This window comes from Alligator sinensis, unplaced genomic scaffold (genome assembly GCF_000455745.1).
Source record: "Alligator sinensis unplaced genomic scaffold, ASM45574v1 scaffold314_1, whole genome shotgun sequence".
In the NCBI taxonomy this organism is placed as follows: Eukaryota; Metazoa; Chordata; order Crocodylia; family Alligatoridae; genus Alligator; species Alligator sinensis.
The window spans coordinates 414,754-440,765 of NW_005842703.1; the positions used below are offsets into that span (position 1 = coordinate 414,754).

General features: G+C 42.7%; 1 protein-coding gene across 1 annotated transcript in view; it reads left to right on the forward strand.

Annotated features, from left to right (window-relative positions):
* The window catches only part of LOC102383974 (cytosolic phospholipase A2 epsilon-like), a 46,593-nt gene extending 28,671 nt beyond the window's left edge, over positions 1–17,922 (forward strand). Inside the window, exons 14-20 of the mRNA XM_006034074.3 lie at positions 1,900–2,014; positions 4,556–4,693; positions 5,087–5,194; positions 9,527–9,718; positions 10,573–10,739; positions 11,500–11,686; positions 15,612–17,922. Coding sequence (XP_006034136.1) covers positions 1,900–2,014; positions 4,556–4,693; positions 5,087–5,194; positions 9,527–9,718; positions 10,573–10,739; positions 11,500–11,686; positions 15,612–15,850 — 1,146 coding nt within the window. The 3' untranslated portion in view covers positions 15,851–17,922. The remainder of the gene's footprint in view (positions 1–1,899; positions 2,015–4,555; positions 4,694–5,086; positions 5,195–9,526; positions 9,719–10,572; positions 10,740–11,499; positions 11,687–15,611) is intronic.
* Positions 17,923–26,012: the final 8,090 nt, after the last annotated feature.

Genomic DNA, 26,012 nt, shown 5'->3' on the forward strand with positions numbered 1-26,012 from the left:
CCCCCCCCAGCTCAGCGACTGGTGCCTCCTTGGTCTGGGGGGGCACCTGGGGTCTCCCCGCAGCCAATCACTGAGCCGGAGGGGCGCTGGGGGGGCTCCCCTATGCGCTCCCTGGTGGATCCGGAAGTGGACTGGAAGTAATTCCAGTCTACTTCTGGGCTCACCACCGAGCATGTGGGCCCCCCTTTCACCCCCCCACACTCCTGTGGCATACTTCATTTGTCCCAGCATCACAGCTTTCACGAGCCATACCTGGTACCTTGAGGTATGTAGAAAAAACATTTAAAGTTATGTTAATGGCCAAATCGCTGATTCTTTAAATCAGCATCGAGTCTTCAGATTCAGACTCAGCCGAATCAAATCGGGGACTGTGATCCGAACCAATGAATCGAATCACTGTCCCCGATTTGGGCCAAATCCAAATCGAATATGGCCTGTTTCGCAAACCCCTAAAAATTATCCACTGAAATAGAGTATAAGCTGGGCAGTATAAGCTGGCCAGTAGATTTCATCTTAGGGTGAAGTTACACGTTATACATAGACCATGCTAAGGGCACTTAAAACATAAGCTTACACATATTAAAGTTCATTAACTCATGCTAAGTACCCTCTGAGCATCTCAGGGTTATACCATCTCAGGCGAGGGTTAACTCTGCACTATGCTACCTAGCTTGTGTTAAGGTAACTTCAGTCTGCTCCATGGAGATAAAACAATCAACGTGCAGTTCTCCAGCATCTCAGGCTACACTGCTCCCATCCTTCTCCCCAGCACCCAGACTAATTTTCTATACCTCCCTGTGTGGCATCTCACCCCCAGGGAAGAACTCCTGCCTGATCTGCACAACAAAGAGCAACGCACAAAGACACTCTCATGGACCCTGAGGGAGACTTCAATCTTCAGCTTCCTCTGTGCAAAAACGAAGTTTATTTCCTACCTATGGGGACTTTTTACCATCTTTAATTTTCCCTGAGCTTGATGAAGGGCTTGTGAGCCTGAAAGCTTGCAGAAAAAGATAATTTTTTGTGATTTCTTAGTTGATCTAATAGGACGTATGTAGATGAAATAGGCACACACCCACACTTACTTGCCTCTCTGGCGGTGAGGAGGGGAGGGTGAGCTGCCGGCAGGTGGAGTGGTCCTTGGGCTGCATGGGGGGGCTGGTCCCAACTTGGATGGTCCTGGGGGGCACCACAGCCATGGAGGGAAGTATCGGGCCCCTGCACAGCTCAAGCAGGCAGGCAGGCTCCAGGTGGGGAAAAAAAAATCAGGCTCACTGCTTTTCTTGGGCAGAGCCTGCCTTCCTAGGCTGCTGCCAGGCTGCCTGCAGGGCTTCCTGCAGAGCCACGGAGCTGCACGGAGTCCGGTGCTTCTCTCCATGGGTGTAGGCACAGCAAACTAAAACTCCTCCAAGTCATTTAAGATGCATTAAGCCACCGAATTTCCTACAGCAGCTGGAATTAATGTACAATATGCCACTGAGGCATGCAAACACTGACACCATTAAAGTGGTGCAAAAGCATTTATCCCGCTTTAAAGTGTCGTGCACACACACCCTTCATTTTGTCTACATACGGCCATAAAAGATATCAACTCTGAACCAAGAGTTCTAGAATTTTTTGCATTTCTTCTGGACTGTTTACAGCACATTCTAACTTTAACAACATGTAACACTCCACAGACTTAGGATTTAGTATGGTCTAAGCATAACATATAACTTCACCCTTAATCAAGTCTGATCCAGACACCCTCTTCTCATAATGCATCTCTCTCTCCCCCTGTGAATCAGGTATCAGGTGTACACGGGTGGTAGTTAATACAGTTCAGTGAAATCCCAAGACCTGTGGTAGGTCTGTATTCATTGCTGAAGTCTGTCAGTTAACCATTTCTTTCATACACAGAAAGACCACCATAGACTCTCAGATCAGAGAAAGGCAGTGAATCTTGGTCAGAACCCACTACCCATCTACCTGGCACTCAACGTGAAGGACAAAATCACCACTAAAGAATTTAGAGGTAATTATTATATTCCACTATTATAGCTTTGCTTAAGTCTAAGAAGACTCCTAAGGCGGGACACATCATTCAGAAAACATGAAATCTTCTAATCTCTCACTCCAGACCAGAAACAACCTTATTAGGAGGTTTGTGAAGATCTGATTACTTAAAAAATATCTGTATCATAAATTTGCTTTTACTTGCTGTGCATTTTGTCACTGCAGCAGAAGTTAAGCTTGCAAAAGTACTGCAAACAGAAGCTGTTCTTACAGTTTTATTTTGCCTTAGTGGCAGTAGGTATTGTTGGAAATAATGTAAGAGCCTGTTCTGATCAGCTCTCCAGACATACCATGCAGATACAAGAGGTCTATATACTCAGATAAGCATCTAAGCTTATGGATTCTGAAATAAAATGAGTCTCTCAACCTTATAGTATTCTCATTCACAATTTAGGGCTGATTCTGCATGAGTAGTCAAAAGAAATATAAAGGAAAGTAGGATATATACATATGTCACCAAATGAAGCAGATCACCTGTGATAGAATATGTCCTGGCATAACTGAACCACTTCACTAGGTGAAACAAAGGCTGTCCATTGTTCCTCAGGTCCGGGCCCTGCCACTTCTGGGATAACACTTGGGGCATGTCTCTACAAATGGGAGAACTCTGCATTTCCCTGCTAACAGAGGAGTACCTATTTGCAGAGATGCTTCCCAAATCGGATTCTTGAGGTGCACATTTCTACAAACAGGGAAACTCGAAGAGACATGCCTCAAGCTGGATTCGCTGAACATACATCATTCCCAGGGCACACAGAAACCAGGTTCCTGAAGCCCTGGGAGCATCTGCCTGGGGTGGCTGAAGAATGTGGGCAGCTCCAGGCTGCCCATGCTTTTCTGCCTTAAAGCAACCAGGTGTCTACTGTAAAATAGCAGCACAAATTTGTACCATCTATGCAGAATCCATAAATGTTGGGTATTTGTGGCACACCAAGTGGCATGGATGTCTGTTTGCTTGGCCTTTGTGCTGCCCTAAATGTGTTTAGGGCAGCACATGGGTGATGTATGTTTCCAGCCCATATCCATGTCTCTTTTTCCCTGAAGGAACCTACCTTATTCTGGATGAAAAAGAAGTTGCTCTGTATGCTCTTTCAGTCCTTATGTCCAGGGCCGGCCCATCCTATCCTGCAAAACCTGCGGCTGCAGGGGGCTCCATAGCCAAGGGAACCCCTGTGTCTGGCCACTCGCCACCCCTCTACCCCTGCCACTGATGCTGCCAGCTTCACGTCTGGTCACTTGCCATCTCCCCCCTCCTGCCGCTGCTGCCAGCTTCTTTGCCCGCTCGCTCCCCCACCAATGCCCACGCTGGCTTCTTGGCATCGGGGCCCCAAAACTATATTTTGCAGGGGGCTTCAAAAAACTGTGGGCCGGCCTTGCTTATGTCATTCTGTTAATCCCCAAAGGTCCTGATGTGAAAAATGAAGCAATGTTACACTATTTTCAGACTTCATTTAAAGACTTACATGATGTATAGATGTTGTTCTGGCTCCTGAGGTTGAGTTCCACCCTCTGCACGTTATACTGCTTCCAGCTTATTCATTCCTATTAGTAACTGACTTGACCACTGTCAGAGTATTAGTAAATATAAATTTAACCATTTTGGAATAACATGTTCATATGCTCTGTGCTGCAATCTTATTCCCCTGAACATTTCTATCGATTCCCTTTGTAAAGCCTGCTCTGTCTACCCACCCACGCAGATGCTTTGCACTGGGAGGGTAGACAGAGTTTGTATTGGTGCTTCCTTTAAAGGTCCTATAAGTGGAAAGAGACTGAATTTTCAGTGTTACTAGAGGAAGGGCCCAGTTCAGTTTGCCTTCAGTCAGTAAAGTAATTTGGGGGAGGGCAAGCAGAGTGCCAGCCTTGGGCACTGATTCAGAGGTGTTCCCAGAATGGCAGCCCCAGGGAATCCATATGACTGCTTCCAGCAGCAGCAGCACCAGTCCATGTCTGGGGAGCTTGTGCTCAGACAGCATCAACTCATGCCGTGTTACAACTACAGCAGCCTCTGTGTGAGGATGTAAGCACTCGGTCACTTCCCTCTCCCTCTTCCTCCTTGCTGCCCAGGGCAGCAGCATTTAAATTATGCTTCTGCTTTGGATACAAACTGAATCAGCTCCACTCCCTGTCAATAATGGCCAGATTTTTCTTCTGTCCTTTTGGGGCTGCTGGGCTGGCTCCCTGACTAAATGCAAGCAGATTATGGATTCCACCTGCACAGGGTGAACTATATGCCAAATGATAAAGCTTGCATAACCTGGAAATGAATCAAGGCCACTGGGTGGTCCCTGGCTTCTTTTATGTCCTAAATCACTCTCTGTGCCTTCAAGTAGCATTCATAGTACAAAAAAAAAAAGGTAGGTATTACAGTGGTGGTTCCTTAGTTATATGCCACCTTGCAAAAGTTGAAGCTCAGGTTTATTCTGCCTCTAACCCTTTTTCCCCACTGGCTAAGAGCATTTCTGTGTATTCATTGTATTTTATGGGACTTTGTTTGCAGAATGGGTGGAGTTCACTCCTTATGAGGTGGGATTCCTGAAATATGGAGCCTTCATTCGTGCTGAGGATTTTGGAAGTGAGTTTTACATGGGCCGCCTGATGAAGAAGATCCCAGAATCTCGGATTTGCTTCATGCAAGGTGACTTAATGACCTAGGAAAACATAAAACCCTAGTAAGATAATAAAGGCTGAATTCAGGAATGCGTCAATGTATTGTATTCTATTGTGTGTTCAGAAGATATTCTGGTTTTGCAACTTTCTTATTCCAGTGGCTTTTGGTGCCTTAAATATGGTTGCTGAGCAACTTTGTAAGTTAAATTTTGACAAGACGTACAAGCTTTGTAGTTTCAGGATGGACTTTCTTTAGATCCTTCTTTGCTTACTCCAGGAATATATTGGATCTATTCATTAGCGGTTTGTCTGGACTACATGCAAACTTATAAACAAATTTGAGTTAATAAAGAACAGTTTTCAATTTAAATGTTTTCATGTTTTTACCTCATTATTTTATTAAATCTCTCCCATTTCATAGGAATGTGGAGTAGTATATTTTCTAAGAATCTGCTGGATGCCTGGCATGCAGCTGACAATTCAGAGGACTTTTGGCACAGATGGACCCAAGCTACAGTGACTGAAATTGGTAAATCCTGCTTTATCCTTAGTTTTATAGCATTTGATTTTTATTTGTCCTGTATGCTCCTCTAGAATGGTTAGCTTTCCTAAACCTGTGACAGCCTGCTCATCTTCAGGAAAGAGGCAGGAGTGAGAGAGGTAAACAATTGGTAGTGTTGATAAGTAGCAATCTCTTAGGTTGATGTTGGAACCCCATCAATAGGCTCCGCCTCAGGTGAAAAAGACTTGCCAGAGCTTAGGGCCTGACCAAAAGGAGGTAGTGAAATATGAGACAATCAGATGATCTTTTCTCATTTTAGGAATTAGGTACAAGGAACTGTAGTAACATTCATAGTAAATGTTTGAATTAGGAAGAAGAGCATTTTCTGCTGAAGCCTTTTGACACTAGAATCCTGTTCTCTATTCACTAGAGAAGGTGCAACCTTTAATCTAAGAGATTTAAGAATTCAAATTTTTTTCTTCATACCATCAATTGCTTTATATTTTCTTTTATACTGTGTAAACTCTTTGGGTCAGAGACTGTCATTTATTATCCATTGTGCTGTGCCTAGTACAATGGAGCTTAGTTTCATAGATTTCATGGAAGGGTCAGAAAGGACCTCAAGCATCACCTCTTCCAACTCCCTGCACGAATGCAAGAATCACTTCCTGTGTCTTGCACCTAATATTTCTGTCGATGCAGCCAAAAATGGCATTTACTTTTTTACAACTACATCACATTGCTGACTTTCATCTGATCCACCAAAACCCTAAGATCCACCTTGACAATGCTGCCATCCAGCAAGTTCTCTCTCATTCTGTATTTTTTATTTTGAATATTCTTCTCTCAGTGTAACACCTTGCATTTTTTTATCTTGAACTTAATTCTGTGGTTTAGTTATACCCGGCTTTCCAATCTGTCAAGTTCCTCCTGAATTCTATTGGTATCCTCCAATGTATTTAAAATCCTTCCCAGTTTTGTATCATCTGAAGATTTTCTCTGGAAACTCTGTATTCCAGCAGCCAAATAATAAACACATTAAATAGCACTAGACCCAAGAAAGACCCCTGTGGAACCCCACTCAATACCTCCTGCCAGCCTGACATTGATCTATATATAATTATCCTTTGCATTTCTCTAATTTGCTTATGAGAAGGTCATGGGGGCTTGGTTAAGTTAATATATACTATGTCCGTTGCATTCCCTTTAAGTACCCAACTAGGTACTTTGTCAAAGAATGAGATCACATTGATTTGGCATGACTGATCCTTTCCAACTCTTTGCTGGTGGCCTATGATAAGCCTTTCCTCCTCCAGTTGGTTATACATTGACGTTATCCTGTATTCTCCTGAACCCAAGACGACTGCAAATTTAAGATGCCCCCCAATTATTAGATTCCAGACATGCAAAATTATAAAATTATTTTAATTTTCCATGTCTAGAATCTAGTTATTGGAGGGTCCTCTTAAATGCACCCTCCCTGCACCACTGCCACAGGGAAAGTAGTGGCAGGGGCAGCAGCAGCTGGAGGGCAGGCAGCCTGCCTCATGCCCCTTGTCTGACCTTTGCCACTTGACCTCCTGCTGCTTGTCTCCCCCTCATTTCCTTCCCCCACACCTGCCTTGGCCCACGCCTACCATTGTCCCTCTAGCTATCTTTTCAGCTGCTCAGTCTCTGTTTCTGCCAGGGGCATGGAGCACCCAGGCCAGGACAGGCAGTAGCCACAGCTCCAGCTCTGGCTCCAGCCTTCAACCTAGGTCAGGGTCAGTGCCAGTGCCAGAACCAGAGTTGCAGCAGCTCCACCCCCACCACCCACTCTGTATGCCCCTTCCTCTGCTCTGTGCGTTTCTTTCCCGTGCTCTTGCTGCACTGAGTATCCCTTCCCTCTGCTCCCCTTGCTCTGCGCTCCTCTTCCCATGTGCTTTCCTCATTCTTCCCTCACTCTACGCATCCCGCTCCCAGCACCCCTCCTCTGTGTTCCCTCCACTCTGCACATCCCTAGCCCCATGCTCCCCCTGCTGCCCTTTCCCCTGTGCTCTCCCTGGCACTGCATATCCTTTCCCCATGCTCCCTCCAGCACCATATACTCCCCATTTCCCTGCACTTCCTTCCCCTCCCTAGCACTTCCTTCACTCTGTACATCCTGTCACTCATGCTCTCCCCGCTGCCCCCAGGACCACGTATCCCCCTACCTGCCGCATGAATCACTCTGGCCCTGTTCGGAGCTGCAGCAGCTGCTTGTCTGGCCCATATCTGAATCTAAAACAAAGGGTTTCTTCCCATGCAGAAGTGAGTGGGGCTCATCTTAGATTTGAGTAAATATGGTCATTTGTTGAAATAATTTTCCTGAATATTGAAAACTGACCAAGCTGTTATTTCTGCAAGCTTATTTTTGCCTTTTTCAAAGGGGATTATATTGGCCCTTTTCGAGTCCTCTGGAACCCTTGCATATCTCTCAAGAGTTTGTAAATATTATTGCCAAGGGCTCCAATATCCCTTTTGCCAGTTACTTCTGTACCTCAGATTAACTTCATTAGGTCCTGCAGGCTTGAATTCAGTCAGTCTGACCAAAAGCATTCTGACACTTTCTTTTGTTGTAATGACCCAATGCCTTTCCCCTTCTTTGTCTATATAATTTTTATTAGCTGTCTGGTTGCAGCTTTTATTTTTGGTGAAGACTGAGGCAAAACAGCTACTGACCCAGTAGCATAATTAGGGTGGGTGAGCAATGCACCAGCTCTGGGTGTTAATTTAGAGGTGGCAACAGGAGCACCCCTGCTCCTCTGGCACTCAGCATTCCTCTCCCTGAGCATTGCTTCTCAGAGCACCAAAATTACTAATTATTCCTCTGTGGCCACATCTACATGAGATGCTGACTGCACAGTTGTTACTGTGCAGTCCTTTAGTACTTGTATAACCGAAGAGAAGGATCTTGGAATCACTATTGATTCCAAGATGAACATGGGCCACCAATGTGGGGATGCAGTCAGAAAGGCTAACTGCACCTTGTCATGCATCCATAGATGCATCATGAGCAGGTCCAAGGAGGTGATCCTCCCCCTCTATGCGACATTAGTCAGGCTGCAGTTGGAGTACTGCGTCCAGTTCTGGGCGCCGCACTTCAGGAGGGATGTGGACAGCATCGAGAGGGTCCAGAGGACGGCCACTTGCATGATTAGGGGGCAACAGGGCAGGTCCTACAAGGAGAGGCTATGGGAGCTGAACCTGTTCAGCCTCCACAGAAGAAGGCTGAGAGGGGATCTGGTGGCCACCTATGAACTTGACAAGGGGGACCAACAGGCAATGGGAGAGTCCCTGTTCCCCCAAGCACTACCGGGGGTAACAAGGAATAAAGGCCATAAGTTGACTGAGAGTAGATTCAGGTTAGACATCAGGAAGCACTACTTCACAGTCAGGGCGGCTAGGATCTGGAACCAAGTTCCAAGGGAAGTGGTGCTCGCTCCTACCCTGGGGGTCTTCAAAAGGAGGCTAGACGGCCACCTAGCTGGGGTCATTTGACCCCAGCATCCTTTCCTGCCCATGGCAGGGGGTCGGACTAGATGATCTGCTCAGGTCCCTTCCGACCCTACCAACTATGAACCTATGACTGCACAGTAACCAGTGTTACTGCACAGTAGCATCCCAGCACAGTTGTCTAGTGACACTTACTGCACAGTAGCTCATTACTACTGTGCGGTAGTTCATGCCCAATGACGTTACTGCTCAGTAGTAATGAGCTACTGCACAGTAGTAACAAGCTACTACTGTACAGTGTTTCATGTAGACGCAGCCTGTTCCATCTTTGCATCATCCTCCCTGTTTAGTAGTGGGCCCTCATCTTCCTTAGTCTTTCTTTGCTGACCAGCCTATCTATAGAACATATTTATAATTTGCAAGACCTTCCAGCTGTTTCCCCAAATGAACAAACACTATGACAATGTTGTGAATAGTGAATCTTATCCTTATTTGTCGTCTACTGGAAGACTTCTACTGACTTCAACAGCTTTGTTATGGTAGTGTAAGAGCGATGTTGTAGCTATGATGGTCCAGAAATTATGCAAGAAGAATGGATGTCTTAGAGTAATATCTTTTATTGAACCAACTGAGTAGCTGGGATAAAGTTAGACAATTTTTCCTAAAGTCTCGGGAAGAGTGTCTTGTATTCGAAAGCTTGTCTAACTTAATCCCAACTATATAGTTGGTCCAATAAAAGAAATCATCCTAAGAAATCCTTGCTTCATTCGCTTTTGCATTCAGCTCTTAGACAGATGCATATTTAAAGCTTTAAATAAATAAATAATTGTTTCAATGAAGATGTGACTTGTCTAATCTTGTATCATTTCTTCTGCCTTTCATCAGAGGAGGAACCTAATCTACCTGAGAGGCCACATGAGATAGCTACTCGCATGTTCACTCCTGCAAGTGGCCTTTCCAACGCTCTTCGAGATGTTTTGACAGACCGCCCAGCAGTATCAAAGTATCACAATTTCCTAAGGGGTTTTCAGATGCACAATGAATATACACAGAATGAACACTTTTCTAGATGGAAAGGTATAAACTGCCTCTATTTTTTCAGAGGTTTTCTTCTGAGGTTTGGAATTAAGTGAGGAAGACTTTTGTGCCTTGGAGAGAACTAAAGGGATTTCATTGAAGAGAGCTGAACATTTAACTCTCATTTGTGTTTTTCAATGAAGGCCAAGGAGAATTAAATAACTTTTTGCCGAAACTCTCCACCCCAAATAGCTAATTTTGAACAAAACTTTGACTATATTGTCCAGTTGCTTGGAACTGAAGGGCAGTGCAATCATTTTGGTGGGCTTCCACTTAATTTGTTGCACGTCACAGAGACGAGTTGCCTTAGGGTGTGGGCAGGCAGAATAGTAAGGTTGGTATTAAATTTGAGTGATGTCAGCAGTTCTGATAAAACAGATTCATCTGCCTGCTCCTGTACTAGTATCAGTGGGACTAAATTGTTGTAATGTAAGATATATTTCATTCAGGTTTAAATTTACAGTGGTTTGGTTCTATTATACCTATACAAGAGTGGACAGACATAACAATTGAATTGGAACAGCTAATACCTGCTCCTGAGTAGTAAGTTTTTCCCTCCCCTTTTAAAATGATTTAGTTACATATGTCTACATCTTCAGCTTTGGCTTTGTATGATTTATAGATTTTAATGAACAAATTAAAAATAATGGGTAAGCAGAAAGAAATAATACCCTTCACCCAACATAAGAGTGGTGACTGTGTTATAAAAGTGTATCGTCAATCCAAAGAAAATGTTTATGTGAGTTTGATGGGAGGGAAGCCCTACTTCTATTTTCTCTAACCTGGGAAATTTAAGATACAGAGGATCAGCTTCTACAATGGTTCATTTATAACAACACATGCTTACCTTTTAGATACTCAGCTAGATAGTTCTCCTAATCAACTGAGAGAGACTGCAGAGCACCTGGAGATGGCAGATACTGCATTTTTCTATGATACCAGTTGCCCACCACTTATGAAGCCAGAGAGGAAAGTGGATGTTATCTTGCATTTAAACTACAGTGGAGGATCACAGGCATTGGTGAGAGGGGTCAAATGTACTTTTGTTATCTTTAGTGTTAGCCATTTTTCTGTAATTCATTGTCAGACAGTGTTCCTAACTTCCTACTTTTAAACATGAAAAGAGGAAACTGATTACAGAAGAAAACATTTTGGATGTTGCCAGGTAGACAGTGATGTGCATTCTTCTTGCTTTGGCAGAAATAACTTGCACACTGGGTTTAATTAAAGCACTGAGAGGTGTCACTTCCATTAAAGGCCAGTGTAATTCCAGCATTGTGTAAATAACTAAGTTTTGCATGGAAATGCTTGCTTTCAGGCCAGGTGTGATTTAAATATATTAGGTTTTACCTGGCCTTTTTATTTAATTTTGGAATCATCCAAGTGTAAAATAAAGAGTAATTTAATGAGTTCAGAAACCCTTCCCATAGGGTTATATGTTCCTATTTTTAATGTCAGCCTTGCTTATGTGAAGATGCATGTATTTGCCATGCTTAGAAAAACATGGTTCATGTATACTAGATGCATGAATTTATTGAAACAGTGTACTGAGAATACAGTACCATGAAAGAAAGCACACCTAGACTTCCATGTATATAAGTACAGATACACAAATCTGTGGTGGGCACCATTAAAAACTCAACATTCACTGGGTAAATGTTGTTATTCTTCAAAATGGCATCCCCGCTCAGTCGCATGACACAGGTGTAAATTAGAAGTAAGGGCTTCAGGAAAATCATGCTCTTCTTTTCTGCTTCTAATTTTTTTTCACTCTTCTCCAGCCTTTGGAACATGCCTCTAGGTATTTCTCAGAGCAGGGAATCCCATTTCCTAAAACTGTGCTGAATGAGGAAGAAAAGACTAATCTAAAGGAGTGTTACATTTTTGAAGATGCAGCGACCCCAGGAGCTCCTATTGTGCTTTATTTCCCTCTTGTGAATGACAGCTTTCAAAGATTCATAGCCCCTGGTAAGTTAAGCATATCCAGTCATGTTATTAAAGTAAGGATGCCCAGCCTATCCATTCCTGAGACTGTTGATGTATTTTGTGCCAGCAAACATTTCTTTCATCTGGGGCCAATATGCACTTGACTAACTTCTATGAGAAGTGGGTGAAACTGTTTTGGCAAATCATAAATCTGCTGAATCAGACTCATGCACAATACTGAGTTGACTTCAACAAATTATTTCAGCCAAAATGAAGAGGAAAAACCTGAAAACATCAAAACACTGGATTTCAGCATTTTCAAAACATTTTGGAAATGATGCAACATTTTGTGTGAAACTTTTCCACCTTGAGATAGCATTTTTCATTTAAAAATTGACCTATTTTTTTTAAAGTTCTTAATGAGTTAAATAATATGAAAACAAATCAATCTATTCTGTTTTGGTTTGGATTAAGTGTTTTGGGTTGGCCTAAAATGATTAACCTAAATAATTAACACCAAAAATGCTGTTTTGGTTTCACCTTAATGAAATCTTACTTTTTTTTTTTTTTAAGTTTTTAAGTTTGTTTTTTTGTTTCTGTTCCAAGGGGATTCAAATAACTAAGGGTGCTCTCTACTACAGTTTTCCTAAGATTCAGGTGTAATTGTTAGAAGGGCTTGCAACAGATTTTAAAAAGCTCAGTAGAATTTCAGAGAACTAATTTAGAAAATGGGCTAAATTTGGCAATTTTAGATTAGATTAAGAATTTGAAAATTAATTTCTTGTGCTCACCTAGCTGCGTAACTGGCATTAATATATCAAATAAACAACTGTAACCCTTCACAATCTTTTCCTTGAAATACAACTATTTTTCCTTACTCATCTTAACTGCTTCCTCTGCTTATGGGTACAGATGGAAGTGCATCTCTCTGGTTTACCTCATGGCGCTTCAGAGAAAGTGCCATGAGTTAGACCAGTCCTCCTGACCCAACAGATGTTAGATGTTGGGTTAGGAGGGTGTGGGATTGAGCTCCAAGATCGAGCTGCTCCAGGGAGAGAGGCTGGGTCTCTGAAGCCTCTTCCCCTGTCCCCCACCCCATCTCCCCCCAGCTCCCCTGCTGTCTCTGGATGGGAGAGGGAGAAGGCAGGAGAGGGAGGTCCATTTTGGGGTTTTTCCAGCCATGCTGGAGAGGGGGGAATGGGTGGAGTGGAGTCTTCCCTCCCCCAAGGTGACAGGGTCCAATCCACTCACTCCCCACACTCCAGCACAGCTTGGAAAATCTCAGAATTGAGCTCCCTCCCCCGCCTTCTCCTCCTCCCAATCAGAGACAGCACCAGGGGCTGGGCTGTGCTGCAGAAGCCCAGCACCAGAGCAGATAAAAAATGTGTTTTGTGATGGAGTGCTCTGTAGCCATGCTCTTCTGTTAGGGCATGGCTTTAGAGTGTTTTCAAGGGGTGGATTGCACAACAAATGTCATTTGTCTGTGCCCTATGTGTATTTCAAAATCCTTGCCACAAATGGCAAGATTTTTAGAATACTTTCATAACATGTAGTTCATAAGCTAGTAGTCATAGACATATCATGATGAAAATGGATGCATTAACCTTAAATGTATTTCAGAAATTTTAGCCTAACACATGTTAATGGTTCATCTGCTTGGTGGGATGAATTTTGGATGAGCCCATCTGTGAAATGTGAATTACACTAACTTCACATGCACTTCTGGGAGCAATTAAAGATAAAGTATTTAATTAAAAAAAACCTTAAAGAGCTTAGAATCTTGCAGTTGTTCTTGTGAACTATTGAAGAATGGAGGAAAGGTCTTTCAAAGTGGAGCCAGGACAGCCATCCTTATTCATGATTTTCAGGTGTCCATGTTCACCAACTTTTAAGGTGAATAAAAATATGAGAGTCTAAACATGAGTGCCTTATTGTGTCAGGCCAATGGTCTATTTACCTCAGTATCTTCTTTTTGAAATGGTAAATAGTAGATGCTTTAGAAGGAGAGCGAATGGATGGGGCATATCTAGAGTGATCCATCCCTTGTCGTCATCTATTTAGGGATTTCAGAGGATACATCCCTGACTGTTCCATTTAATAACTCCCAATGGACCTCTCATCCATAAATTTGTCCAATCCATTTTTAACCTGGTTATACTATCTGCCTGTACAACCTCATGTGAGGAAGTTTCCACAAATTAACTACACCCTGTGTAAACAAGTACTTCCTCTTGTTTGTTTTTTAAACTGGCATTCTGAAAATTCCAGTGGGTGCCACCTAATTCTTGTATTCCCAGAAATTGGTCAGTAATAGTTTCCTATTTATTTTATCCATACCCTTCATTATTTTATAGACCCCTTTCTCCTGCTTCTTCAGCCTTTTCTTGTGATATTGAAGAGTCCTAAGCCTTTTCAAACTCTCTTGGTATGGAAACTGGTCCATAAATCTTATCATCTTGATTGCCCTTCTCAGTACCTTTTCTAATTTCATTACATCCTTTTTAAGCTTTAGAGACCAGAATTGCATGTAGCATTCATGTGGGTGCAACATGGATTTATACAGTGGCATAATGGTATTTTCTGTTTTGTTTTCAATTCTCTTCTTAACGTTGCTTAATGTTTTATTGGTTCTTTTGCTCATCGTTGCATGTTATGCTGGCGTTTGCAGAGAACTCCCTACAATGGGTGCATCTACATGAGACACCACTGCACAGTCATTACTGTGCATTTATTTAGTACTTGTATTAACAAGTACTAAATAAATGCACAGTAACCGAAGTTACTGTGCAGTAGCACTGGCGAATGTCTTTTAAGTGACACTACTGTGCAGCAGCATATTAGCACTGTCTATCCTGTGATACACTACTGCACACTATTGTTTGGCTACTGTGAAGTCAGCATCTCACATAGACTCCAAGGAAATACTAAGCATATTTTGAAGTATAAATTTGTTTATTGAAAATTGCTGTAGGCAGGAAAGGAGTTTGTTTTAGGCTTTTGAGGTATTTTGGGAAGGGGCTGTTTGTACTTTATATTATATTATATTTATGAATCTTATTTTTTATCCTGAAAAAGTAAAACAAAAGGTAAATAAATAAACAAACTGCTTCCTTAATTTAGTTGCCATTACTTTTTTCTGGATAAGTTCCTATGGTCTTCTAGTAGGGTAATTTTTTTAGGGCTACTGGTTTTCTGTTTCTTCCTGCCTTCAGCATGCCTTTTAATATTTGCTCACTTGTATTGAGACATTTTGGATAGTGCACAGTCTTCTGTAAGACACTCTCTGAATTCTATAGATTGGCCACTAGGGGGTGCTAATTGTAATTCAATCATCTTCATCTTCCTTCTTAATACAATAGGGCTTTGACTAAAACTCATGTTTAAAAGAAAAAAGTACAGGATTGTATTAGTGATACTTATAGAACATGGCTGTCCAACTTTCAGGTGTCTGGGGGCCACATGCTCACCAGGCTGCAACAGTAAGGGCCCCATGCCACATGGACCATACCAGGTGGGCCACAAATCCCCAGGCCATGCATTGCAAAGACAACATCCCCCACAACTTCTACACCATGTTTACATGGGCCCCTGGCTGCCAATGGGCCATGCACCTGTCTGGCCCTTGACTCACCCTCTGCTCCTCATGCTTCATGGCATTGCTCTTCCCCCTAGGGTGGGGGAAGGAAGCAGCAGTTGCAAGAAAAGATAAATCAGTAACCTTGGCTGCTGTTGCAGCTAGAGCAATAGGATGAGTGGCAGTTGAAGGGGCTGTAACTTAAACCCTTACAGGCCACATGTGTCCTGCAGGCCACCCGTGGGATAGCCCTGCCAAAGAACATCCTCTGGTTAGTTAAAGTTGTGAACTCCTTCATGGCAGTTCTTGACAGAGTGAATTAGTTTGATATATGCCCCTTAAGTGTACCCAGTGGCTCATTAGTGAAACCCATTGTTTGTTTTCATTCCTCAGGTGTACCACGCAGTGCATCAGAAATGGAAATGGGCAAAGTTGATGTCTCTGGTTTCCTTTCCCCATACTCTACAAGGGAGGTCACACTGAAAGCAGAGGATTTCAACAAGCTTCTGAAACTGACTAATTACAACATCCTGAATAATGAAAACTTGATTCTTCAGGCCTTGCGCGCAGCAGTGGCACGCAAGAGACAAACTCAGAGCCAGTTACCATCTGCAGAACAATTATCATCCTAAAAACTTTTTCTGTAGTTTGTGTCATTCTTCAAGATGTGATATGACTTCAGTTGTATGAATTAGCCAGTGTTATACGTGGTACATGAGAAGCTTTTTACCAGCTAACTCCGATTAAACAGCCATCTCAGTAGATGAAGTGCAGTTATTCATTGTCTAAGCCATTTGCTTTAAACTTAAGTGCAATTCATAGTTTTTAAGAAATACTATACAAATACACATACATTTGGAAGCCACCAGTGAAAATGACAGTGCAGTGTTTAAACTGTCATTTAAAACCCAGTAAACCTATTTAGATTTTAAGGAGAATGGCTGCTCTGTAATTGTGTAGTTTCTGGAGCAAATAGTTTTACCAGTCATAGATTAATTATGTAGCTGGCAATATTTCTCTACTGTAAGCAATATAAAAGTTTCAGGTGTATGTATAGGGCAATTAGACTAACTACTTCAGTGGTTCCCAAACTCTGACAGATTGTGCACCACCAATTTAAAACAATACAACCTTAAGTACCACAAGCAATTTTTTCAGTTTAACATAAGTACTACCAGAAAATTTGTGTCATATAAAGTAATTATAATAAAGCTGATAATGCGTACCACTGGCAGTCTGTCTGCATACCATTGGTGGTCTCCATACCACAGACTGGGAACCGCTGAGCTACTCCGTTAAGGTCTCTGACTTCCGGCATTTGTTCTCTTTGTGGTGGTTAGTATCGTTTCACCAGTAGAATCTCCTGTTGTTTTATTGGCATCCATGTTAAAAAAAAATTGTGAAATCTTCTTTCTTCTTGATTGAGAATGACAATACCCACAATTCAGGTCTTTTAATTTGGTATTCTTCTTCGTATCATGTAAATTAAAGAACCCCCACTTCTTAAAATATGCTATATGTTTTCTTTCATCAACTTTTATTGCATAATACAGCATATTGATTTCAATAAGAAAATTTACTTTCCTCACAGTTTCATTTTTGTGGCAGCATTGTCCTTCATCTGTTGTCTTTACAAAAGTATTGGCTGATACTGGCACTTAAGTGTTTAATGACACTGTGTTTATCAGTTCAATGAGGCTTATTATATTGGAGGAAACTAATTAGCCACACCCAGTCACTTTGTCCTATTTTAATGAGTGTGGGCTGCACTTATTACCTTCCCTTCAAGTATAATAGTAGACCAATCCCTCCTAGGACTTTTTTAGTTCAACAAATGAGGAAGGAATCTTATGGAAATAAATAGCATGTCATCCTGTGTGTGTCAAGATTGTATTGTAAGGTATTTAATAAGAGGGGAAAGGAGTAAAATACTAATATATTGAGCCTTGTATTAGGGATTACTTGCTATTCAATCATCCACTAGTAAACACAATTGCTAGGTATGTTGGTATAGAAATTATAGTGCAACAATTATCCTGTGTGCCACTAAACAACTGCTGTTCCAGTGCACTGACACACAGTATGTACCATGGAGTGGCTGAGGGAACTTCTGTAAAATGCAACCAATGCCAATAAGTTTGCATAAGACTGCCACAACAATGTGTTATAAACAGCAATTCAAACTATGTTCCAATTAATGAGGAACAGGTGAGAGAATACAGTTCCTGAGACAGCTATCCGTGAAGTACTGGGTTGCACATGTGTAATTGTACGACTGAAAACTTACCATGCTTAAAAATCAAGGCAGATATAAGGGATGCAAATAAATAGGTGGTGTACATGAGAAGATTTTTCTGCCTCTGTTAATAATTGTGCGTTATCCAGAAGTGACAAAAGTGCTTCACAAAAACAGACACACAATCACCAAACACCACATACAAGAATATGAATACCTGACAAACTAAAGAGATAATTGTATTCAAGTGTAACCCCTCTGGGCATAGGGTGTGGGTGCATGGCTGTGGTGACTCAGTGTCCCCAACTCTACCTTGGTTTAACATGAGGGTACAAACAGGTCTGATTTACTTACACCCATAGGCATTAGAACACAGTAGGCGCATCTACACGAGACGCTATGGCACAGTAGCAACGAGCTACTGCACTGTAGCTCATTGCTATGGAGCAGTAGTGCTGCGGGCCATGAACCATGACGGCGATCCTACTGTGCTGTAGTAATGTGCTACTGTGCAGTAGTTTGTTGCTACTGTGCAGTAGCATCTAAAAAAAACCATGTGGGGACAGGACTGTGCAGTATCATCAGTTACTGCATAGTCATCTAGTATGTGGTTAATCAAGTACTAAATGACAGTGCAGTGTTTAAACTATCATTTAAAACCCAGTAAACCTATGTAGATTTTAATGAGAGTGGCTGCTCTGTAATTGTGTAGTTTCTGGAGCAACTAGTTTTGCCAGTCATAGATTAATTATGTAGCTAGCAAGATTTCTCTACTGTAGGCAAATTATAAAGTTTCAGGTGTGTGCATAAGGCAATTAGACTAACTACTCCATCGGTTCCCAATCTCTGACAGATTCTATACCATTCATTTAAAACAATACAACCTTAAGTACCATCAGCATTTTTTTCAGTTTAACCTAAGTACTACCAGAAAATTTGTGTCATATAAAGTAATTATAATAAAGCTGTTAATGTGTACCACTGACAGGTTGTTTACATACCACTGGTGGTCTCCGTACCACAAATTGGGAACTGCTGAACTACTCCATTAAGGTATCTGACTTTCTGCATTTGTTCTCTTCATGTTGGTTAGTATTGTTTCACCAGCAGAATCTCCTGTTGTTTTATTGGCATCCATGTTAAAAAAATTGTGAAATCCTCCTCTTGATTGAGGATGCCAATACCCACAATTCAGGTCTTTTAATTGGTAGTCTTCTTCCTATCGTGAATTAAAGAACCCCCCACTCTTTAAAATATGCTCTATGTTTTCTTTCATTGACTCTTATGCAGAATGCAGCATAATGATTTCAATAAGAAAATTTACTTTCCTCACAGCTTCATTGTTGTGGCAGCATTGTCCTTCATCTGTTGTCTTTACAAAAGTATTGGCTAATACTGGCACTTAAGTGTTTAATGGCACTGTGTTTATCAATCCAGTGAGGCTTGTTATGTTGGAGGAAATTAATTAGCCACACCCAGTCACTTTGTCCTGTTTTTATGAGTGTGGGCTGCAAGTACTAAATGACTGTGCAGTAACAACTGTGCAGTTTGCTGCATTATGTAGATGCAGCAAGTCTGTAATATAACCTAGAAAACCCTGCATGGAAACCTAATGACAAAATTACTCCTGTGAACAGCGCAACTTAAAAGTCTAGCTCCTAACAGTCTCACAAGGACCCTTTGGTGTGGGAATCTTCACCTTATGCACAGCCCAAGCTGTCCTAGGTGGCACAAGGACTTTCACCACTCTGTGGTCACACTGACTGCACTGCTTTCTGCAGCCTTTTAAGTGCAACTTCCTCAGGTCCTGCTCTGTAGCCACAGTCAGTTGCCCTCCCTGCTGGGGTCTCCTTTGCGGTGAAGTCAACATTTCTCCTAGTTGCAGCCAGACTAGGCTCCTCCACAATCTCCCTGGGGCCTTTTCCAGCAGTGCTTCGAGCATATCAGGAAGCAAAACATACTTCCTGCTCCAACCTCACTGGCTCAAGGCAAAATGGCCCCCTCTTTCCTACTTCCACCCCTGCTAGTCCTCAAAGTAGGGCTGTAGTTCAACCCAGCTCCCTGGGTCTGGTTTTCCTGGTCTTGGAGTGTCCCCACCCCTCACTGCCTAACCCCTCGCAACACAGGGGCCAGGTTCAAATGAAAATGTGTGTACAAGCATTAAATGTGTGTGCAGGCTGCATATCATGAGGAACCAATTCCAGGCTCTGGCAAAATGGCAACAATCCAACCAGCAGTGCATAAACTGCTCGCTGAAAAATGGTGGCCAACATTTTGCTGTTGAGTGGCAACAGATTTATAAACAATTACTCATGAGAGACTGCCTCTTTGTGGCTGATGTGCAGTGCCCACTGGCAATCCACTTGGTAGCCTCAGATCCTCCCGTCCCTGCTCTACTATTCATCCACTTCCTACAATGTGGCAAGGAGGCACAGATGATGCCTTTCATTGAGATTCTGGGCAACAGGATGGAGAGCTCCTTATACCTTCCCAGAATACCCTAGAATATTTGTCTGCACATTTACTCATCAGCTAGCCAGAATCTGGCTCTAGATGCTCATTTTTTACCATCCTAAATCTCGGGGCTAATGTACTGTGAGCGGAAGGGGAAAGCAGTCCCTTAAGCCTTTGTCGTCTGGCCTGGATCTTACTGTACCTTGACTCATATGTCCTGAACCACTGCACTTTTGGTCACTGAAGTATGACTACTCAGCTTCTCACCATGGCATTTCCACTGCTCACATCTCCCAGTGCTTACTAAATCCATAGAAAGTTAATGTAATATTCAGTTAGCTTACCTCTACCACAAATGTTTTCAAATATCAATGGGATACCCTACATGTTTCTGCTTCTCTCATTAAGTCTTCCTAGTCCACATATACATGAACACAGGACCCTGGCTACTTTGACCCTAACTGACTTCTTAGAGCTTTTCCTGAGGTTTCTATTCCTGGTGCTGCTTGTCTTTGCCTTTCTAATTGCCCCTGCCCTGCCACCTTCCTGCCCTGGGTGACAGCCTTCCTCACCAGTCTTAACTCTGGCCTTCCATTCTTCAGGCACGATCCCTGCCACCTGTTGTATTGTGATTGACTAAATGGACTCAGAGGGCCAAAAGTTTTAACATGATCCTGTCACTGTACTGCATTAAAAGGTAAACAACACCTGAAGGTTTAAGTATGGAGATCTTGGCTTGCTTAGTCCCTTAGCAAATCATCTCTTATTAAAGATACAAATAGAAAAAGAAGAAGGAAAAATAGTAAAAACGTTTGACATGGCGAGTAAGGTTTTCATTATAAGCAACATCATACAACACCCATTCTTTCCAATCTTTGGCAGCTTTTTTTGGTGATATTTAATAATGCATTACTATTTAACTGCCATTTTGGAGGAAAGGAGGACACAATTGATTCAGCTGTGCCTGTTGTTGGTGTTTCTTGTGTAACAAGCAGTACGATTGCTTGAAAGGAGGAGTGCAGTTGGGCAGCAGCATGGGAAGGCTGCCCCTCTAGAGACAATGTGGTGAGAAAGGGGGATGTTTGTCCCTGTTAAGGCATTATAGTGTGGGTGGATGAAGCCTGCCTAGAGAGACCCATTTTGGGAAAGAGGAAAAGGGAACACAGTGGCCATTGGGAAGCCTGTAGAAAAAATCCCTGTGGGGGATTGGCCAAGGAAGCTCCTTGATAATAGGGTTTCCCCCCACCCCTGGTGGGGGGAGAGAAAAGCCATGCGCTGCAGGCTGAAGGCAGGAGGGAGCCTGGCTGTGGCAATTCTTCCCCAGAGACTGCAGAGCCACCGAGGGAGTTGCTGTAGGATTGGGAGGCGTCCGAGCCCAGGAGTCCTCCCTGGGATGAAGAGGAAAGCTGCGCTGTGGTCTAGCTGGGAAGGAACCAACAAGCCCTGAGTGGGGTGACTGTGCATTGGGGAGGTGGGACCGGAGGGGGATAGGCCCAGTCCACCTGCGTGTGTCAGGGGACACGGATCAGGGCAGAGAGAGGTATACTGCAGAGATGCCAGTGAGGGAACGACAGCCGGCAGCACGTGATGCCTGAAGCAAGCACAGAGGGACCCAAGCCAGGGAGGACCTGCCCACGGCCCCAGTGAAAGGGGCAAAGAAGTGGCTGTTCCTCTCAAGGCATTGCCTCAGGTTGCTAAGTGTGCAGGGAGCCATCATATTCATCCTTGTGAATAAAAGTTATTGATTAGATGTGGAAATAAGAAGGGGGAAGCTTATAAGTCTGTAACTCAATTGGCTCAATAATGATACCTTATTATCTATTTGTGATTATTCTTCTTTTGTTTTAAGGGTATTCAAAGAAAAGATGATATGTTGTGACTGTCATTACCAGGGTTTATTGTATGTTCTCTTTTATAGCATTTACAAGTTAAACCTGCTTGGTTATTTGCAATTTATATTGTATATAATTAAATCTTGTATATAGTTAACCATATGTTTGCAAGGCTCATCCTCTGTAAGAGGAAACCCTCTTCTCAAGGAACCTGCTGCAGCCACTAGGCTGGGCAAGGTTGCTGTCTACTGGGCACCCCAGGATCCCACTATTCAGTGACAGCCATGGGCAGTGCTGTGTGCCAGGGTAACACTTGTCATCGGGATCAATCTTGTTTTCCTGAGGACAAGACAAGCAACACCCCAAAGGGGAGAAGCCAACAGCAAAGACTGAAAATCCAGCTTTGGTTTCTGGCGCTGACTCCAAAGTCATGCTTGCTTGCTGTTCCAGACAGGCAGGCACAGCTCAGGGGGGTTTCACAGCCACTCCAAGATCTGACAAGCTTGTACCAGCATCAGGCTATTTAAAACATTATCTTTAACTGGCTTATTGGTCACAGACTCACAGCAGTGTTGCAAAAGAAACAGCTAAGGTAGGCTCTTTTTAAACAGAAGATGGGAAAAGATAGGAAAGAGAGGAAACAAAGCTGAGAAGGAAATGGGGGTGAGAAATACAAGCAGGCACTGATAGAAGTGGTATTTGTTGCATGATTGGGCCCTGGAAAATGCTCTACAGCCTTGCCCTGACTGAAGTGAGCACTTTAAAAGTGCCCGATTGCACAACAATTTAACCCTTATTTCACGAGGGTTCAGATGAAAGCACTCCAAAGCACAGCACCTCCATTAACTTCTGTTTGTCCCTCCATGTGAGCAGGGCTGGGTTGATGCATCCCAGCCCCACCCTCGGTGCTGTCTGCAGGATGAGAGGGGGAGACGTGGGAGGGGAGGGAGCTTTGGTTTGGGGTTTGCCCAGCCTCTGCTGATGGTGGGGTGGGTGGGTTGAAGACCCCCAAGTGGGGGGGGGACGACTCCAATCCATCTTCCCCCCACCTCCAGTGGAGGCAGGGAAAACCCCAGACCAGAGCTCCCTCCCCTCTCCCATCCTGTAGATAGCACTGGGGCTAGGGGGGAGGGATGGCAAGTGGAATGAGGCTGCAGACACACAACTTCTTTCCCCTAGATAGGCTCCAAAGTGGAGCTTGATCCTTCCTCCCTCCTCCCCCAACCAAACAGCAAATGTCTGTTGGGTCAGAGGGTTTATGTAACTTGTGGTGCTTTCTGTGAAGTGCCATGAGTTACAGTGGGGAGCTGCACATCTGTCAGTGCACAGTGGAAAAGCAAGTCGGACAATACAGGGAAACAGGGGTAGTTAGTTTCTAAGACAATGTTTCATACCCAGGGTGCCTTAAGATCCTTTCAAGAGTGCTACAGGATGCTGCACAATGCTACTAGATGTACAGATATGATTCACAAGGTAAACACAGAGTTTTCACATAGGAAGCCAGAATGTTAAATCATTGTGACCTGTTGTGGTCTTTCTGAGGTCTTTGCAACAGAAGAATTACTCTGTTATTTTTCTGTAGTCACAAAATGAGCAAAAACAGGTAATTTCTGAGGGCAGTCATGAGTCTCGTAAGGGGGAGCCTCAAGTCTAAAATGGCTGAGAACCACTGCTCTATGATTCCACCCTGCCATGCCTTGTGCATTACAGGTAACAGCTGGGGGTTTTGGCGAAGCTAGTGAAAGTAGAAATTGTTCTTCTATGCCCCTCTCTCTGGCTTGGTATAGTTATCTTTTTTGGTTAGAATGATGAAGGCCAAGCTATGTCACCAGGGGTTCTAAGATCCCTGGAATGGTTGAGGTAAGATCCCAGATGGTAAAGTTTATTCACCCATTCTCTTGTCATCACTGTCAAACTAAGGATCCCCCACAGGACTAGTGGGTAAGATAACCCATCCACTTATCATTTTGTTAGGCCTAACTGTCAGCATGCATAGTTAGATCCCCTGATTTCCAGTTCCCCATTCCCCTTGTTTACCAGACATGATATCAACATAGCCCTTTGATGGAATCGGCAGTCCTAATTTAGACTAATTAGTCTGTCTATCATTAACTTTTGCAGACTTTAATAAACAATTCTATAGGAGAGACTGAGTTGGACGTTGTTGTTTTTGATATGCCTCTGTACAAATGGCTGCCTTTTTCTTTCTACTCACAGCATATGGTTTCCTGAACCACAAAAATTTTCTGGATGTTTGCACCATCTTTGTATGTAGGGTGCTTGGATGGCTGAGCCATGAAGCTTCAATCCTTCAGGCTTCTACTAGGGTTAAGATGGTAGTGGTGCTAGATTTCACTACAATTCATACATTTATAGAATTAAAGGCCAGGAGGGATTGTTGGGTCATCCACATTGACCGTATGCCATTCTATGGCTAATAACATATGCCATAGAATTAACCCATTCTACCCTCACAGTAATCCCAGTTACTTGTATTGTCCTACTGCAGAGTGGGGAATGGAAGATGTTGGGTCTGAATGGTTCATGCAGTGAGCAGAATAAAAAGGCTTGAGAGGACTTAGGCAAGAAAATGCAGGTCAATTTTCCCTCAACCCCAGGAGAACCTTGTATTCCCTATGAAAATGTGCAGGACCAGCACTGCCCATTTATAATGCATACATGTGAAAGGGGATCAGGAGCTTTTCATTGGCTATTTCATAACTTCATATGTAGGATTACTGGTAGATGGGATCTTTGTCTTTTCTTATGGGTTAGCATTAGTGTTAGGAATAACATGGTATTTAGAAATAAGGCAAACTGTGCCTAAGAAAAGGATTAAAGTTCAGAAAAGGAGCAAAGTTAGTTTTGGAGAGGTCCATATATCCTTGCATTGGAACTAATCACTTAATAAAGAGTAAATGGATATTGAGTAGTTATGGATAACTCTTCTATATGTGAACAGAGTCAACCACATAAAAGAGAGGGAGGAAACTTGGATTTGCTAAGGATGAAGAATGTATTACCCTGATTTGGATAAGGAATAGCTCTTTGCACCTTCACTTATTGCTTCAAAATTGCAGCAATGCACTATGCTTTAGATTGTTTGAAAGGGATACAGTCAAGCAGAACATCCAAGATACATCCAAATAGACTGGGAAAATCTGGTAATCAGCTCCCAGTATAAAATAAAAATAAAGTATTTTCCTGTAGGACACTGCAGGATATCTTTGTCAAGAATGTATCCTCCTCTTCACCTATTGTGCATTGCCTTTGATATTGATCAGCTGCCTTTCTGCTCCTCAGAGATTATGAACCCTTTGAGATACCCGGTGATATACATGCAGAATACTATGGATCATTATTGTTGTTTTGATTTGCTAATAACCTGTAATGGCTTTAGGATGTTCAGCCCCTCTCTCACGTTTCCTATTTGTGACTACAACGTAGATTCATTCACTCATTTGAATTCCCTCCCTTCTTTGCATTTTTCCTTTAAGAAGGGAGGGAGGGTAGGGCTCTGAGTTTATTAAACATTGCTCATCATCAGAAGCTTGCTTCATGTTATTAGCTGCACTTCAATTAGACACTTCCAGCTAGAGAACTTAATATTGAAGTGCTGCTTACATCTGACCTGTATGCAACTTGGAGCACAATGGAATCGCATTGGAGTATATACCAGGTAAGGGAAGGAAAACCCAAAGGATAATTAATTAAAAAACTGGGTATGGCTAAGATTGTAATTTAGGTGTACATAGCTGGATTCAAGTGTTGTTACCTATGTGTTAACTGTAATTTGAGTCTGCATAAGATATTTTTACTTTTTTTTTTAATATCCATGCTTGTGAGAAGTCAATAGTCTACAGAATTCCAAATGGTTTGGGCCCCTAGACAGTGTATGTGGCAAAAACCCTGGATTTCATGGGACTTAGGAGATGGAGATTCAGTTCCCAGCTCTGAAACAGACTTCCTGTTTGATCTTGAACAAATTACTAAATCATTCTATATTTCAGTTCCTATTTTATAAAGTGGGAGTAAAAGCAGGAGTGCTTTGAAGGTGACTTCTTTGATGCCTGTGGGTGCTCAGATACTGCAAAGGTAGAGGCCATGTCAGTACTCACATCTAATTTGATTGCTTCATCCAGTGATTCTCAACCAGGATGCCAAGAGAGCCTTTTAAAGATGTCATGGGGTATCACACAATATTAGCTCTGCTCAGTATGCAAATACCTACACATGATTCACAAGATAAATCCAGGGGTTTCACATAGGAAT